The 17,079-nt window shown below is 61.8% G+C and overlaps 2 protein-coding genes across 4 annotated transcripts in view; both read right to left on the bottom strand.

Annotated features, from left to right (window-relative positions):
• Positions 1 to 2,071: 2,071 nt before the first annotated feature.
• LOC122188364 (rho GTPase-activating protein 27-like) lies at positions 2,072 to 2,462 on the bottom strand. Its single transcript, XM_042886596.1, has one exon. The coding sequence runs from the start codon at positions 2,411 to 2,413 to the stop codon at positions 2,087 to 2,089; it is 327 nt and encodes a 108-aa protein (XP_042742530.1). The 5' UTR covers positions 2,414 to 2,462; the 3' UTR covers positions 2,072 to 2,086.
• A 1,835-nt stretch (positions 2,463 to 4,297) lies between these two features.
• Positions 4,298 to 17,079, bottom strand: part of PLEKHM1 (pleckstrin homology and RUN domain containing M1) — a 13,085-nt gene continuing 303 nt past the window's right edge. The window contains exons 1-12 of one of the 3 annotated variants that reach the window (XM_042886594.1): positions 16,307 to 16,982; positions 14,993 to 15,069; positions 13,826 to 14,073; positions 12,500 to 13,123; positions 11,695 to 11,953; positions 10,087 to 10,321; positions 8,619 to 9,512; positions 7,041 to 7,186; positions 6,771 to 6,964; positions 5,969 to 6,032; positions 4,808 to 4,965; positions 4,298 to 4,596 (exon numbers count right to left, since the gene is read on the bottom strand). In XM_042886594.1, the coding sequence (XP_042742528.1) occupies positions 4,452 to 4,596; positions 4,808 to 4,965; positions 5,969 to 6,032; positions 6,771 to 6,964; positions 7,041 to 7,186; positions 8,619 to 9,512; positions 10,087 to 10,321; positions 11,695 to 11,953; positions 12,500 to 13,123; positions 13,826 to 14,073; positions 14,993 to 15,034 (3,009 nt within the window). In that variant the 5' untranslated portion in view covers positions 15,035 to 15,069; positions 16,307 to 16,982 and the 3' untranslated portion in view covers positions 4,298 to 4,451. Of the gene's footprint in view, positions 4,597 to 4,807; positions 4,966 to 5,968; positions 6,033 to 6,770; positions 6,965 to 7,040; positions 7,187 to 8,618; positions 9,513 to 10,086; positions 10,322 to 11,694; positions 11,954 to 12,499; positions 13,124 to 13,825; positions 14,074 to 14,992; positions 15,070 to 15,879; positions 15,919 to 16,306; positions 16,983 to 17,079 lie in introns of those variants that run through there. The other 2 variants (XM_042886595.1, XM_042886593.1) reach the window with 2 other exon arrangements.

Raw genomic sequence — 17,079 nt, 5'->3', positions numbered from 1 at the left:
CCCCCCCCCCCCCCCACTTCCTGCACCCCCAACTCCCCACTCTGCATCCATCTGAGGCTGACGGCGCCGCCACCGCACCCCAAAATAACCGCCTGTTTCCGCCCAGACGTGTGGGGCTGCTTATGGGGCTGCCTATGGGGCTGCTTATGGGGCTGCCTATGGGGCTGCCTATGGGGCTGCTTATGGGGCCGACCCACCCTGAGCCCCACATCGAGGATGGGACCCCCGGAGCCGTCCCCGTGCTCCATGCGCCCCAACTTTCGTCTCTTCCCCATTTTGCCCTGTTGCATCCTACAGCCTTCGAAACTGCCCCACAGCTTCCTGTCCCCGCGTCCCCACGGGTGACAACACCCCACCGGGGGCAGAGGGGCCCCCCGTCCTCACCCCAGCAGGGACACATCCCTATAGGGTGCGTGACCCCAAGCAGGAAGAGGCAGCCAACCCACAGTTACCCTTTGCTCTCCGCCTTTACGACCTGCGACAGCAATGGGGACAAAGTCTCCTCGCCGTGGCCCCACCGCCCCACGCTGCCCCACGCCGCCCCATAGCGAGCTGCCCCCATCCCCTGCCCACCCCATACCTCGCCCTGGTGCAGCGGCCGCCACTCACGGCTGTGGGATCGCTGCAGCATCCCGGTGCTTTGGGGTCAGGATGCTCCAATGGGATCCGTGGGGTTGGGGTGTCCCAGGGGGGACGCTGCGCTATGGGGAGCTCTATGGGGTCGGGGTGCTGGGTGGCCCCGCTGTGGCTCTGGGCGCGCTGTGTGCTTCCTGTTGGTGTTATGGGGCGGAAGAGCAGCGCTCCCCAGATGCGGAATTGCCTCCTGGGAGGGCTGTGGGGCGGGCAGAAGGGCTGCGCGTGTGGGGCTGAGGCTGGGAAATGTCCCATAAGGGTTTCTCCCACCTGGGCGATGTCACCGGCCCGGCAGCGCTTGGGAAAGGCGAGGAATGCAGGGGGACAGCAACACCCCACAGCTCTGCCCCATAGCACAGCACAGCCCTACAGCAGCATGGGGTGCGCAGCAGAAAAAACCCCAATGGCGAATCCTGAGGCGATGGGGCTGGGAGCGCGGGGCTGAGCCCACGGCTGTGTGAATTGAGGTGTGGGGCTGAGATCGGGATTGGGGTCGGCGTTGGGTTTAGGGCTGGCATTGGGGTCCTGGTGCTGGCTCGTGTCCCCCCCCCTTTAAGCGCAAGCTGATCCCAAAGAGGTGCTGGGCCGTGGGGAGGATGCGAGACCCCACGGTGCTGCTGTGCCCCACAGGTGGGTCGACCCCGCTGTCGGACGCCCCATAGAGAACGGGATCAGGGAGCAGCCCCTCACCCACCCCACATAAAGGACCCTCCAGAAGGGCCCCTCCTTACTTACAGGTGTGGGTGAGCTCTGTGGGGTGGCACCCACCCGCTCCCCTCCCTCCCCAGGTGACACCCGCCCTACAAGGGAGGAGCTGCTGCGGTTCCCTGTTAACCCTTTTCTGCCTCTTTTTGCCCCATAACAGCGCCGGGATGGAGGGACCCCGACGGCCCCATTCTGCAGCGCCACGGGGGGATGAACGCAGCAGCCGGCCCCACAGCCTGCCCCACTGCGCGACACTGCGGGGCGGCCCTGGGAGCCCCCCTGTGCCATATGGGATGATGGCAGTGAGGGACAGCACTGATCCTACAGCCCCACATCCTGCACACAGTGGGTGGCATTGCCTGTCCCCGCGTCCCCTCTTGGCACATCCAACCCCAAAGTGTGGGGAGTCCCTGTCCCCATGTTCCCCTGTGCCCCCTGGGGATGGAGAGACGAAAAAGTGAAAGGGATGGGGACACAGAAACCCCAAAGGAATGGGGACTGCAGGCCCTGGGGAGCCCTGTCCCTGTCCCACCCCATGGGATGGGGAACCGAAACCCACAGGGATGGGGACACTGAACCTTGAGGACCCCCCATCCCTGTCCCAGTGCCACCCCATGGGATGGGGACACCAGACCCTGGGGAGCCGCGTCCCTGTCCCATTCCACCCCCAGGTGAGGGGTACTGAAGATGCTCTGCCCCACGGAGCACCGGTCGCTGATGCCCCACATGAAGCCCAGTGTGGGGACACTTATGGGGTGTCACATACCTGCACCTCCCGCTGTCTCCTGGAGCTCTCGGCGGGGCTGGGCTCCACTCGTAACGTGGGGAACCCATAGGATCCCACCTCGTCGGGGTACAGCGGCTGCGGGGCGGCCATGGGGGGCAGCTCCTTGACGTACTGAGCGGGGACGTAGAAGGGCCGCGCATCGCCGCTCCTCCGGACGTGCCACCAGTGCTCGTTGGTGCGCCCCAAAAGCACGTAGCGCTCATTGGGCTGGATGGAGACCACGGTGCCGTCCTTGGTGCGGTACTCAAAGCCGTATTCCACCAAGACGTAGACCTCCTCCGCCTCCATGGCGGCCCTATAGGGCACAGCGCCCCGTCCCGGCTCGCCCCGCGTTGGGGCCCCGTGGCCCAACCTATTTCCTCCTCCCCAGGAGGGAGGGATGGGGCGATGGCGGCCGACGGGATGCGGCGGGTTCCTGCGGCAGGAAGGGCCCAACCCAGCGGCCTCGGGGTCTGCGGGGAGGGGGGAGCCGGCCGTGGGGTCCTTGGTGTCGGTTCCGACCCCCTTGGTGCCCCATCACGGCTCCGGCTGTGGGGTGGAGCTGTGGGGTGGGGGACATCGGTTGTGGGGTTTTCCCAGTGGGGTTTGTTTGCTTGTGGGTCCCTCGGCCTGTGGGTCTTGGGGTCTGCGGGACGGCGGATGTCGATCGCGAGGCTCCCCGATGGGGTTTCCCCCTTGGCAGGGGGTGAACACAGCCCCAGATGTGGGGTGGCGCTGTGGGGGGTGGAGGAACATTGATCCCTAAGGTGCTCAATGGGGTTTGTTCCTTGCTGAGGTGCCCAAACGGCTCCAGGAAGGGGGTGGTGCTGTGGGGTGGGCAGGAGCACCCAGCCCCACTGCTGCGATGGGAGAGGTGGGGGCACGCAGGCGCCGTGGGGCCGGGCCACTCATCATGGAGGTCCCCAGTGGGGTTTTGTCCTCTCTTGGCGTCCCGTCGTGGGGTGGTGCTGTGGGGCAGAGGACACCGATCCCAGGGGGCTGCAGTGGGGTCGGCCCTCTCCTGGGGTCCCATAGGGCTGTGGGCAGAGCTGTGGGGCGGCTGGATGGAGGCACCCCCACCCCACTGCTGGGGGAGGAGGGGGAGCGGCATCGGCCCCAGGGGGCTCCAATGGGGTTTGTCCCATCGTGGCCCCAAGAGTGGGGTGGTGGGCACCAATCCTGGGGGTCTCCAATGGGGTTTGTCCCCTCCAGGGCTGGGTCCCGTTGTGATCCCAAGCGTGGGGTGACGCTGTGGGGTAGATGGGGTCACCCTCAGACCCACTGCTGGAGGGTTGTGGGGGAAGGCAGCACGCAAGGCTTCGTGGCACTGATCCTGGGGGTCCCCAGTGAGGTTTGTCCCCTGGTGGGGACCCCATCACATCCTCCGGTGTGGGGTGGATCTACGGGGTGGGTGGGGGGACCCGCAGTCCCACTGCTGGGGAAGGAAAGGGGTTGGGGAAATGCAGGCCGGAGGGGTGGGGGGCACTGAGCCCGGGGTCCCCAATGGCGCCTGTCCCCTCGTGGGGTCCCAAAAGGGCGCAGTGTGTGGGGTGGAGCTGTGGGGTGGGCGCTGACCCCACTGTGAGTCGAGGAGGGGCGGCCGCAGAGAAAAACATCCAACAAACCGCCATGGTTTTCACAGTGACAGGAAAATAAAACTCTCTTTGCGGCCCCCAAAGGGCCGGGGGTTAAAAGGGAGGCAGAGCAGCTCTGCCCCCCAAGGCACGATGGCACCTCCAAAAAACCCCAAACCCACAAAAGCCCCGAGCTCAGCCATCGCACAGCCCTCGAGTCCAGGTCCCACTGACAGCAGCTGGGCCCCACGGCCGCCCCACTGCGCAGCCTGTGAGCCCCCCAGTGCCACCGGGGGGACGTTGGGACGATGGCAGTGGGGGATGGCAGCGATCCCAGTGGGTGGCATTGCACAGCCTGCGTCCCCTTGGCACGTCTGACCCCAAAATGGGGGGAGTCCCTGCTCCCACATCCCCCTGTGCCCCATTGGGATGGAGAGACCAAAACCCCAAAGGGGGGGGGGGACACAGAAACCCCAAAGGGGAGGGACTGCAGGCCCTGGGGAGCCCCGTCCCCACATCCCCCAGGGATGGGGACACCAAAACCCGCCCAGCGCCACCGCGTCCCCATCAGTGGGGTGGTGGCAGCCCCACAGCCCCGGCTCAGCCCCACAGCCCCCCCTGCTCATCCACCCCCCATTGGCTGTGGGGTCTTTTGGGCGCAGGCCCAGCCCCCAGTGCCACATGCTGCCCAACAGCTCCTGGGCCGACGGCCAGTTGTGCACCACGTGCTTTTGGGGCATCATCTGCCACCGCCTTTGGGATGGCTGCTGGCTCTATGGCATCGGCCCCGCGCCGCCTTCCTCCTCCTCCTCCTCCTCCTGCTGTTCCTGTCGGTAGCGCCGCCGCCGCTCGCAGCGCGGGCAGGCAGTGCTGCTGTCGAAGCATTCCCGGTGGAAAACAGCTTTGCAGTCTTTGCATCTGGGAAAAAAACAAAACAAAACAAAAGAACACAGCGTGGTTTGGGTGCCTGCAGGGCTGGGCGGCTCCTCAGCCCCTTTCCAGAGCGACCCCCCAGCCCGGGCTGCCCCAAACCCCCACAGAACGCCACAGTGCGACCCAGAACGGCGAGCAGCCCCACAGCAGCACTGCTGGCAACGCAGCCGCTCCGCACGCCGCTGGCGAAGCCAACCTGGAGGTGGAATCCAGCTGGAAGGGGAAGATGATGTCGCTGCTGCTGCACATCTGGCAGATGAAGCCCCGCTGTGTGCACAGCTCACAGCTGTAGACGTGGTGCGACGCAAAATGGATCAGCGAGAGCAGGAAGGGCTCGAAGGCGCCGTCGGAGATCTGCAGAGCACAGCTGGGCTCGTGACTCGCCGACAAAACGCCCCACAGGGCCGCTGCAGCTCTGTGTGCCCGCGTGGGGCTCAGGGCCGCGGTGGGCGGCTGCCATAGGGGTCAGCGATGTCGGCTGCAGGACGCACTGAGTGCTGCTTGGGGCCCAGCTCTGGAGCTGCAGCAGGGCTGGGTCGCGTGGGGGTGCAATGATTCCCCGGAGCTCCTGGAGCACGAGGTCCCTCCAACCCACCCCGTCTCACCCAACCCACCCCAACCCAATCCCACCCAAATCCCCCTCAACTCCACCCATCCCACTCCCATCCCACCCCACTCATCCCACCCCAATCCAATCCACCCCAACCCCATCCCACCTCAACACCATCCCAAAAAGTCCCAACCCAACCCCATCCCATCCCATCCCACCACCCACCCCAACCCAATCCCATCTCATCCCATTCCCACTCAACCCACTCCATCCCAACCCATCCTGATCCAACGCAACCTCATTCAACTCCATCCATCCCATTCCACCCCCCCCCCCCCCCCCCCATCCCAACCCAACCCCCCCCAACCTCCCACCCCATTTCTACCCATTCCAACGCCACTCCATCTACCCCGCTCCAATCCAACCCAACTCCATCCATCCCATCCCAACCCCATCCCACCTCAAACCAACCCCACCCCCACCCACTTTAATCCCAGCCCAACCAACCCCATCCCACTCCCTTCCCACCCCATCCCATCCCATTTCAACTCACCCCATCCCACTCCAATCCAACCCCTCAACTCCACCCCCATTTCCATCTCATCCCAACCCCATCCCACCTCAGCCCAACCCCACCCCCACCCACCTTAATCCCATCCCACCCCACCCCCATGATTTCATCCCCTAAGCTGCAGTGACGACAGGAAGCCAAGTGAGGAGGAGCAGAGCGCAGTGAGTCGTGCTGCTGGCGGAGGCCCCACTGGACGCAGCCCCTCCACGGAAGCTCCTCCAGCACGGGCTGCTCACCTGCTGCAGGTCGGCCACGCTGTACTTGTGGGGGCACTCCAGGAGGTAGTTCCTGTGATCCAGGCTGCAAATGAGCACAGAGAGGAGCTCAGTGGGAGCTTCCCATGTCTTGGAGGGGCGAGGAGGAGCCCAGGGGATGAAGGCTCCGGGTGATTGCAACCCTGACACGGCGCCAAGCGACGCATCGCAGATCCTGCCATTGAAAACTGTTTGGGAGCATTTCAAAAGGGGGAAAAGCAATCTCCCATCTGTTTGCCCAGGTGTTTCCTGTCCAGCCCCGGCCAGGAAAGCGCTTCCTCCGGCCCATCTCCACGCGCCGCCCCACGGACACACGGGGAGCTTCCTCCAGCTGATGGCAGGGAGGGGAAACCAGCCCGCGTCCCATGGAACGGCTGCCAGCACTCGGGGGTCCAGAAACAGCGCGGTTTGGTGGGGGCAGCACAGGGGGCACAGCTTCCAACTGAGAGGGGAAACTGGGCTCGGATGTGGGGAGGAAGTCCTACGGTTCTGTGACCTGCGAGGTCTCTTCAAACCCTGTGCCCTACCTCCATGGCTCTGTGATCTCCGAGTCCCTTCCAACCCAACCGTGCCCCGATTCCATGGCTCTACCACCTTTAAGGTCCCTTCCAACCCAACTGCGCCACAACTCCATAATCCTGCAATCTTTAAGCTCCCTTCCGATCCAACCGTGCTGCGATTCCGTAATTCTGCAACCCCTGAGGTCCCTTTCAACCCCAGCACGGCAGCAGCGGCGACAGACGGAGCAAGGTGCCACCCAGCAGAAGGCGGCTGGGCTGCTCACCGTTTGCTCAGCTCCTTCAGGGCCCCGCTGCGGCACACGCTCAGGTAATCCCCCAACAGCTTCAGCTGCTCCCGGCTCCGCCGCACGCGCCTCATCCTCTCCACATGGTCGTAGAGGCTCTCATTGACCAACTTGAGATCGATCAGCGGCTGCTTGCGGATCTGGGTGAGGAACTTCAGCGCCTGACGGCAAACCTGCGGCAGAGGGAGGGGGACGGTCACCCAGAGGGCCCTGCAGGGCCGCCCCCACACTCGGCCCCATCCTCCTCACCCCTCTCTTGCTCAGGTCCCAGTTGTGGATGAGGCGTGAGGGGATGAGCGCCTCGTCGTCCCGGTGGCAGCTGTCGCAGTAGTAGAGGCCGGAGTAGGAACAGAGCTTGGGTTTGGCGAAGGAGAAGCCGATCTGCCTGGAGCAGCCTTGGGGGAACAGAGAACAGGAAGTCAGAGGGGAGCTGGGGGGGGATGAGGGGTGAGACGTGGGGCAGGAAAACCTGGGAAGGGGGTGGACATGGGGTGAAGCATGTTCCAGTCGGCCAGAGCAGGACGGAGCAACCCTGCACAGCAGGCATCGCAGCCATTCCTGAGCCCATCTCGGCTGTAATCCATAAATCGTTACGATGGTCTTTATTTAGATGACACCAATCCAATCCTACTCAGCCCAACCCAATCATTCCATGGTTTTATGATTCTGAAGGTCTCTCCCAACACAACCCTACTCAGCCCAACCAACCCTACTCAACACAACCCAACCATTCCATCATTCTGTGCTCCTTAGGGTCCCTTCCAACCCAACCGGGCCGTAATTCCACGGTTCTGTGATCTTTGAGGCCCCTTCAACACAACCATGCTGTAATTCCATGGCTCTACAACCCTCCAGGTCCTTTCCAACCCAACCCTACTTAACCCAACCCAACAATTCCACGGTTCTTCGATCTTTGAGGTCCCTTCCAACTATTTTTAATGGGTTCCCTTCTCCAAAACACCCAACACGGCGTCGGTGGGTCCGTGTCTGCCCCAGGAAGAGCCAAGGCCACCCCATCACCCCCATCCACTTCTTTGCAATCTGGAGTCCACTGCCAACATTCTATGGAGCTCAGGTGTTGAATATCAAACAAAGAAGCCTATATTTCTTGTTCTACCCTGGCACACTGGGAAACCACTGCTGTCCTAAGGGGCATCAGGGCTGGAAGGCAGCAGACACCTAAGGAAAAGCAAAGCAAAGAAACGGGGAAGGAAGACGGGTCTCCTCAACTTGCTGCTTCCCTTTGTTGGTAGGTGGAAGGACACAGCCTGGGGGGAAGGCAGGGACCGAAAAATGGAAAATATGGAAAAAAAGATTAAGGTAGAACCTGCTGGAGGGGATGAGAAACACAAGTGAAACAAGAGAAAAGCTGAAGCTTAATTATGTCAGCGAGGTACAGAACAAATTACAGCTCGCAGAGGTCAGTGGGTGTTGTGCTGTTAAACCAGGCGTTGCTGGAAGGTCGCATGAAGCAGCTGGTCACACCCAGAGCTGCCTTACTGGAAAAACTGCCCTGCTCCACGGGTTTGCCTTGAGCCAGTCTTCCCTGTGGGCTGGGGGCACTGGACGCCCTCGATGGGGGTCCATCAGCTCCACACGAGGTTGCTGAGAGCCCATCTTTTGCCTACAGCGCAAATCTCCTGGGCAGCAACCCAGCAGATGGGTGGGATGGGGACGGAGATTGGGGTGCTGGGGGATTCTCCCTGTGCCAAAGACACCACAAAATTTGGGGGCCGAAGCCCAGCAGAGGGGCTACGCCACAGCCTCGTTAACCTGAACGAACTCGACGCAGAGCTGGGTTCCTCACTGCCAACCGGCCCCATCTACCTGCGCAGATGAAGCTCTGCGAGTCCAACCCCTTCTCCACGGGGATGGCCACCAGGTACTGCAACAAGAAGCCGTTCTCCTTCACCATGCTCTTCAGCAGCACCTGGGAATGGCCGTCCAAGCTGCCCCCCAGGGTCAGTGCCTCCTCGGCTGCCTCCAGGTAGGAGCCCAGCACCGCTCGCACCAGCTCCCTCCACGCCGCAGCCTCCTGCGCGCTCTCAGCCTGCAGTTTCAGCACAGCTTTGGAGGTGATCACCTTGAAGAAGGAGGGTCCCCCCAGGCTGGTGTCGGGGAGGATGTCCTGGATCGTCTCTATGCCGTAACTGTTGCTTAAGATTTTGTCGTTGTTCCGCACTTTAAAGCACTTCAAGGTTTCCAACGAGAGGGAGAAGATAAAAGGGACCCACGTCTTATCTACGTCCGCGTACAGAACGGACTCTTTGATGGCATCCAGCTCTGGTTTGTGGGATAAAGTCCAGTCCAAGCCGTTCCCAGGCGCTTCACACTGGAGCGGAGCAGCAGGCTCGCCGCCATCCCCCCCGTCCTCGGGGCACGCCAGCGTCTCCCACTCCTCCTCCTCCAGCTGCGGGCGGCACTTGCGCAGCGCCTCGCGGATCCGATCCAGCCAGTCCTCAGCCTCGTCCCGGGAAGGAGCCCTCAAGCACAGCTTTTTCCCCAGGAACACCAGCTCAAAGCGTCCATCCGCATGCGTCAGCGCCAGCGACTCGCAGCGCAGCAGGGAGAAGCTCTCCACGCAGCTGCGATCCTCGTGGTCCAGGAAGAGCCGCAGCTCCAGCGGCGACAGCTCGCAGAAGAACTCCTTCCAGATGCCCATGGCTCCGCGCCGCTCCAGGCTGCCCAGCTTCAGCAGGCCCCGGAAAGGGTTGGAGAGACCTTGGGGGAAAAGGGGACGGCTCAGCAGGAACCTAGGTGGGGACGGAGGAGAACCAGGAGGCGGCTCACAGTGTGCAAGCACAGGCACCAAGGCTTCGGTGGAGCAGGGGATGAGGATCCTGATGGGAGATGGGAAGGGGATCCTGGTGGAATATGGGATGGGGATCCCAGTGGAATACGAGATGGGGAGCAGGCCATGGTGGAATATTGGGATGGGGATCACAGAGGAATATAGGATAGGGATCCTGGTGGAAAATGGGATGGGGATCCTGGTGGAATATGGAAGGGGATCCCAGTGGAATAAGGGAAGGGCAGGAGTTTGCAGGACCGGCTTGCTGGGCCCCGCCATGCTCCATATGCTCTTGGTATGGAAGCAAAGGATGAGAGGGGGGGGTGTAAAGCAAATCTGTGCCACATCCCGTTCCCTCTCGTGCCCCAGCAGTGCCCATGGGCTCAGCAGGGCCACAGGAGCACCACCTGTGGGGCTTTCAGCACTGCCAGCACCCAGCGATGTGCTGACCCCAAATGGGGACAGCTCTGCTTCCCCACTGGTCCCACAGCGGGGCTCACGCACCCATCTGCCGGCGATGCACGACACTGAAACCCTTCTGCTCTCGCTCGGGGGACAGCCTGGGGCCCTGCGAGGACGGTGGGGACGACCTTTCCAAATCCAAAGCACTGAGCAGCCCTGAGGTCGGGCCCTCCCCGGCCCCATCTGGCACAAAGCCGTTGGCGTCAGCTGGGATTTCATCGCTCTCTCCTGCTGAAGGTCTGTAGAAATCGTCTTCCGAAATCCAGCTCTTCCTATTCTGTTACAAGAAAGATGTGACAGAAACCAACATCCATCAACCAACTCAAACACACACATCCACCGTCAGCCTGCGCACACAGCGCAGCCACCTGGGCTGCTTGGGCACATCCAGGCTGTGTCTGCAGAGCAGGGACACGAGAGGGGGGCACGATTTGGTGGGCATGGGGGCAAGGGCCTGGGTGGATGGTTGGGGTTGGAGATCTTGGAGGTCTTCCCCAGCCTGAATGATTCTACACGTGGGCACAGTTGGACGGGTTGGGGCTGGACGTGGAGATCTTGGAAGCCTTTTCCAACCTTAACGACTCAATGAATGAGCGTGGTGGGATGGGTGCACCTCCAAGATCCCCAAGTCCAACCCCAACCTGTCCCTACCACAGAATCATTCAGGTTGGAAAAGGCCTCCAAGATCACCAAATCCAACCGCCTCTTCCATCCTGGATGATTCTCCAAGTGGGCACGGTGGGGACGCGCTGCGCTTGGACTTGGGGATCTCGGAGTCTTTTCCAACCTTCACAGTTCTGTGGTTCTGTTTGGGGACGTGGTTTAGCAGGCTTGGTGGGGATGGGCTGATGGTTGGATATTCGAGGTCTTTTCCAATCTTACTGACTCTATGATTCCATCTTCCCGACAAACCTGGCTGCTGCCCAGCTCTCCTCTCCACACCACTTCCTGGTTTTGCAAAGCACAACGCATGGCGCCCTCCAACTGCTGAGGGGCTCCACTGCAATGGAGTGGTGGGATGTGAAAGCACACAAACACCCTCGGGTTGGTTCTCTTCCCGTAAAGCACAGAGGGGCTCAGGAGGAGGAGTGCAGCCCTGCAGCACCCAAGTGCAATAACGTGGGCTCCTACCAGCACCGACCCTTCTTTGCCTGCCAAGAGCATTTTATCCCAACCACAGACAAAACCATGGTGGGAATCGGCAGCGAAGAGCGGGAGGTGTGGGAGGGCCCTGTTTACCCCGGGCTGAGGAATGCAGGTTGCTCTGTGAGTCATGTCAGAGCAGGAGGGGGTTTCCTGTTGACACCATATGTTATCCATAGATTAGTCAGGCTGGCCCCGAGCCAGGAGGAAGTGGAGGAGACGGGAGAGCTGGGAATGAGCCAAAGGAACCCAAGGGAGAGATGCTCAGGGGGGTGGGAAGTGCACCCCCAGCACGTGGGCACTCATGGCACTGCTCAGACCCACGGTGGCTCAGTGGGATCTGGGATGCTGGGAATGGATTTGGGCATTATTTACACCACAAGTGCTGCTGGCAGCTCTGGGGATGAGTGCTTCGAGCCCAGCAACACCGCCACCCACTTCACCTCTCTTCCCCATTCAATCAGGAAGGACACGAGGATCCTGTGCACCGTGAGCTGTGACACCTACCGGGCAGCCTGGCAGCGGGGAGCAGAGGAATTTGGCAGCAGGGCTGCGCGCCACGCGGCCTTCCTTCCCCCCATCCACGTGCTGTGGGGTCGGGATGCTGTCCTCCTCCTGCGGAGCGCTGCAGGCCTCGGCTGGTGGTGGGGAAGGCGGTGGGTGGGCGTCCTCGGGGGGTGGTGGGGAGCAGCCCAGCACAGCAGGGATCGGCCGCTCCGATGGGGCACCAATGCTCGGCTCAGCTCTCCTGAACTCAGAGAGCACCCTTCAAAGAGAAGCAGCAGTGAGCATCGCTCTGCTGGAGGCACGTCAAGCAGAAAGAGGGGTGCACAACCTCAGGGCAAAGACCTGCAAAGGATGCCTTTCCTAACGACGTGAGGGGATTTTAATTAGCTGACAGGGTGAGCTAATGGGTCCCAGCTGCTGCCAAACAGCTGCGCTCTCGACAGCAGTTCGCAGGCGTTCCCATGGCCCCAAATCAGCACAGCCTGCTCAGACCAACCCGGGGTCAGGCTGAGAACTGAGTCACGGGTTCTGCACCAGGATTATCGTCCCTGCCCAGTGCCACGAGCAGGTGACAGCGCTGCGAGCAACGGGAAGAGCAGAGCTCTAAGCCATGGGAAACAGCTGAGCAATTAGCAGCATCAGCTTCAAGTGCTCCAAAGCTCCTAATGAGCCTGGGCTGAGCTCCGGCCAAAACACGCTTAAAGAAACGGTCGTGCTGCTGCTTTTTGCCTTTCAGGCTGCTCCCAAACTCATTAAACAGAGAGTGCCCGCAGGGAGAAAATGAGAGGTGAGGAGGGGGACTCACTCTTGCAGCGACCTGTCCAGGTCCTCGGCCGTGGCCGTGCCCACGTCGGAGTCGCAGGACAGCGGCTCATCGCCGCGCTCGGGGCTGCGGGCGCAGTGGGGCTGCACGCCGTCAGAGCCCAGGCTGGAGGACAGCTGCGACGAACCCGTGGTGTTCAGGCTCAGCGAGGACGATGTCCGCTTGGGTTTGTCGCCTGCTTTGCCGATGGGCAGCGCTGAGGGCTGGATTTCAATCTCATCGGAGCCTGAAGATTGGGAGATGGAGCCCAGGGATGCTTTTCTCTGAGGTTCGGCCGTCGGGGGCTCCAGCAGCTCGGCTGCAGGGCACAGCCCCGAGAGGGACAGCGGGGTGACGGTCCACTCGTTGAGCACTGCTGACTTGTAGGACAGCTGGAAGGTGAGGGACGACAAGCCCTGCAGGTAGCTCAGGAGGAACTCGCACTCCTCGGCGTCCAGGAGCAGCGCCGCGGGTTGGTAGAACTCGGGCAGGCGGGAGCGCTCACGCAGCAGCAGCTTCAGGTAGCACTCCAGCAATCCGTCGTTCAGAGCCAGCCTCAGCCAGGCCCGGCAGCGGCCCACGTCCGTGGTGATGAAAATGAGCTGCTCCAGCTCTGAGATGATGTTCCTGGGGGGAAGGGGAGAGAGAAAAACAGAGCGGGATGTGAGGGATGCGCTCCCACAGCGCTGCGTGACGGGCGGCGGGGGCTGAGAGGCTGTGGTTTCCTATGGGGAAACATCAGCTCCTGAACTCCCCCTAAACAAACACATCAGGTTCAGCCACTCCTCAGGCCTCCTTCTGGCTGCAGGCATCTTCCCTGCTCCCATGTGGGGAAGGGAGTGAAAAGCCCATTGGTGTCACCCATCGGGGTCCACCGTGCGTCTGATGCCACAGTAAGGCAGAAGGAACACAGAAACGCTGCGTGCTCCAACCACCCCCACTGCCCTCATTTCAGCTGCTTTTTCCCCAAATGCTGCCTGCCCCCAGCTCACTGCTGGGAAAAAGAGAACAGCTTTGCTGTCTTTGAGGGGCAGAGGAGAAACACCTTGGGAGGGCACAGAGCCACCCTGCACAGCACCAAAGCGCTCTCATCATCCGCTCCGTATTTGCTCATCAGCAGCTGATGGGGCCAGGGGGATCTCAGACCTCTCTGTATGGGATGCTGTTTTGGGGGACACCCCCAGGTGCACCACGCTCTCCTGCGCACACCTTTCAGGACCCAACGCCCTCTGAGATCACACGGCTCGAGCCGAAGGGCACAGAGCACAGGCAGCTCCCTGCCAGCCACCCGACCTCTCAGAGGGCACAGAAACGAGCGTGGCAACGCACCGGTGCGTGATGCTCTTCAGCAGGGCCCAGAAGACGGGCTGGGGGAGCAGCAGCCGGCCGCCTGCTTTCCTCCCTTTGCCCCCTGCCTCTGTCCTGATGTGCTTTGCCTTCAGCCCATGCACAAAGACGGCCTCCAGGGCGCTGCACAGGGTGTTGGCGTTCCCGTCATCGCTGGTCACCACGGCGTCCGAGGAGACGTACTGCTTCTGCAGGGCCTTGATGGAGCTCACCAGCTGCTTCTTGATCAGCTGCGGCACGGGAGGCGCAGGGTTAGATTGTAGGGTCAGAAAAAAGGGCAGCGATGGGGACACCGAGCTGCAAGCACCTGGGATGCTGAGCTGCAAGCTAAGGGACACCGGGCTGCAGGAAACTGGGCTGCAAGCAATCAGGATGCTGGGCTGCAAGACTGGGGGACACTGGGCTGTAAGCAACTGGGAAGCTGAGCTTCGAGCAACTGGGACACTGGGCTGCAAACAACCAGGAAGCTGAGCTGCAATCTACGGCGGTTCTGGACTGCAAGCAACTGGGATGTAGGGCTGCAAGCAACTGGGATGCCAAGCTGCCACGCTCATCCAGAGGCTCTGTGCAGCTCCTGCCATCCGTGTGCTCTGCAGGTGCAGCCGGTGAGCAGTGCAGCTGACCCACTCGTGCTGGGGACTCGCTCTCTTGGCATCAGAGTCCATCTGGCTTTTGTAAATGAGTCACGGATGCTGAGTGCCCTTCCCACAGCTCACGGTTTGGGGCTCATTGGGTTTCTGGGGTTTTAGAGTGCACAGCAAAGCCTTTCCCAACTGAATGTTTTCTTGCACTGAATCCTCAGCCCTGAATGTTTTGCCAGCACCCAAGCGAGGTTTGCAGCCGTAGCTGAAGGCCACGTGCCCAAACCCTGCAGCGCAGCCCCGTGCTCCCCAGCTGCCCCTGATCTGTCAGCCTTAATGCAGTGACAGAGTGCAAACAAAGCTGCGTGCCACACGTTGCAGCAGGGCAGCGAGGCGCACACAGCGCTGCCGCACCCCCAGCAGTGGGGCTGAGCACCATGCCCACATCCTGCAGGGTTTGTGCATCCCACACACAGCTGCAGAGGGGTGCAAGAACCAGCCAGGAGCGTCACCACGTCTCAGCAGTGCCTGGGGTCCCCGGTGCTGGAGGGCCGGGAGCACAGCTCACCTGGATGACTTCCTTGGGGTCATCAGCGTGGCTCGAATGCATCTCAGCTGCTGCTCCCGCCCACGGTCACATCTCACCTGTGGGTCACACAGCGCTCAGTCGCACATGGGGCACTTTGGAGCTCGCAGTGCAGTTTGCAGCGCTGCCCCGCTCCTGGCAGAACAGAAACCCCACAAAGCGTCCGCATTTTCCCCTGCTGAGCCCGGAGGCGTGGAAGCAAAGCAGCACAGCTGCCCCCCAGCTCAGCTCCGTCTCCACTCATCTGCCTCCAGACCCACGGGCAGCTCCAGCAGCAGCCACTGCCACAAAGCGCTGCTAAGGGCACAGAGCTGGGAGAGGAAACCTTCCCCCGCTATGGGAGCGCTGCTGCGGCTTTGTGTGAAGCAGAGGCAGAGCCCAGCAGTGCTGGTAGGGCTCTGTGCTCCCACCCCATCGGCTCACACTGCAGAGGGCAGACGTGGAGGGGGCCCAAACCCTGAGCATCCCAAATCCCAAGTAAGAACACCAAACCCCAGGGAAGAACCTCAAATTCAAAGGAAGAACCCCCAAATCCCAGGCGACAACTCCAAGTCCCACGGAAGAGCCTCAGATCCCAAGCGAGAACCATAAATCCCAGGAAAGAACCCCAAGCCCCACAAAAGAACCCCAAATCCCAACCAACAACTCCAGATCCCAAGCAAGGCCTCCAAATCCTAAACAAGAACCCAAAATCCCATGAAAAAAAACCCAAATCTCAAGCAGGAACCCCAAATCCAAAGGAAGAACCTCAAATCCCAAGCAAGAACCCCGAATCCCAGCCCGCACAGCCCCGTGCAGCCCCCTGACGACCAACCCCACAACGGTCAGAGTTCAACAGCTGAGCTTATAGAAAAAGAAACCGTTTTCACCACGGCTCATCACGAGATTTCCCCCCGGCGTTGCAACACCGACCATGGAGCCACGAGGTGACAGCAGAGCCCCCGGCGCTGCCCACCCTGCTGCCCCCACCGAGCAGCACAGCAGCAGCTCAGCAGCAGCTCAGCAGAGCCGCAGGTTGGCGTAGGATGGAGCTCAGCTCCCAGCAGCACAACCAGCCCAACCCGTCTGCTCAGCACCGCGAGCTCAGCCGCAGGCTGTGGGGCTGCTCCTCCCTGAGGGATGCAGCGCTGTGGAAGCCGCTGCTGCTTTCGCCCTGCTGCACACACTGTGGGGTGCGGGGTTGAACTCAGGGCTGAGGATCGGTGCTGCCTCCCTGCAGCCCCCACCCTGAGAGAACGCAGAGCAAAACGGCTCGAGGTGACAAGAAATAAAACAGAAAGCGAGCGGCGCGGTTACCCAGCGAGGAAGCAGAGCTGTGTGCTCACAGTGGGTCTCTGGGTTGGGACGTCAGCTCCGTCCCGGAGCTCTGTGCTCTCCCTGTGAGTTACAAACAGCTCCCGGCCAGCAGCACATTGCAGGTGGAAAACACGAGCAGCGTGGGGCTGGTGAGTCAGGGCTGCAAAGGGAACGACTCATTTTCCAAGCACGAGCGCAGCGCTGCTCACCACCCGTCCAGAGCTCTGCTGGGATGGAGGGCAGCGCAGGTGTGGGGCTGTGCCACACGTCCCCAGCGAGCTCACAGGTGTGGGACCTCAGCTGTGATCCCATCTGCTTCCCAACGCCGTCCTGTTCCCCACCAGAGTGACGCACTGATGTCAAACTGCTGCGGGGCTGAATTCCGCCCTACAACAGCCAGGTGTTATGAGCTGAGCCCTTGGTCACAGGACGGCGTTCCTCAGGGCTGCGTCAGAGCGACGGGAGGCGACGGCCCTTCAGATCAGGGGCTGCTGCTGGGGAGGGCAGCACTGAGAGCACAGAGCGGAGCTCCTCATGGCTGCCCAGCACCCAGCAAGCTGTCAGCAGGGCAGGAAGAGCAGAATTCACCACAGCAAGGGAATGGGGCACAGCACAGCCTGGAACAACACCAGCCCCATTGGGGGGGCATGGGAGCTGTGGGGTGGGAGGCCAACGTGGCCCCACCAGAGGGCACAGGGCCTATGGGGCATGAGGTCTGTATCAGCCAGGGGGCACACAGCCCATGGGGCACAGTACCTACAGCAGCCCCACTG

Source organism: Lagopus leucura, unplaced genomic scaffold, assembly GCF_019238085.1.
Source record: "Lagopus leucura isolate 7727_CA_CO unplaced genomic scaffold, USGS_WTPT01 Super-Scaffold_100059, whole genome shotgun sequence".
NCBI lineage: Eukaryota > Metazoa > Chordata > Aves > Galliformes > Phasianidae > Lagopus > Lagopus leucura.
The sequence above is the reverse complement of the archived record's forward strand: the minus strand, read 5'-3'. Positions and strand labels throughout refer to the sequence as shown.

Coding starts and splice junctions, on each gene's coding strand:
- LOC122188364 (XM_042886596.1), bottom strand. CDS start 2,413: ATGGAGGCGGAGGAGGTCTACGTCTTGGTGGAATACGGCTTTGAGTAC.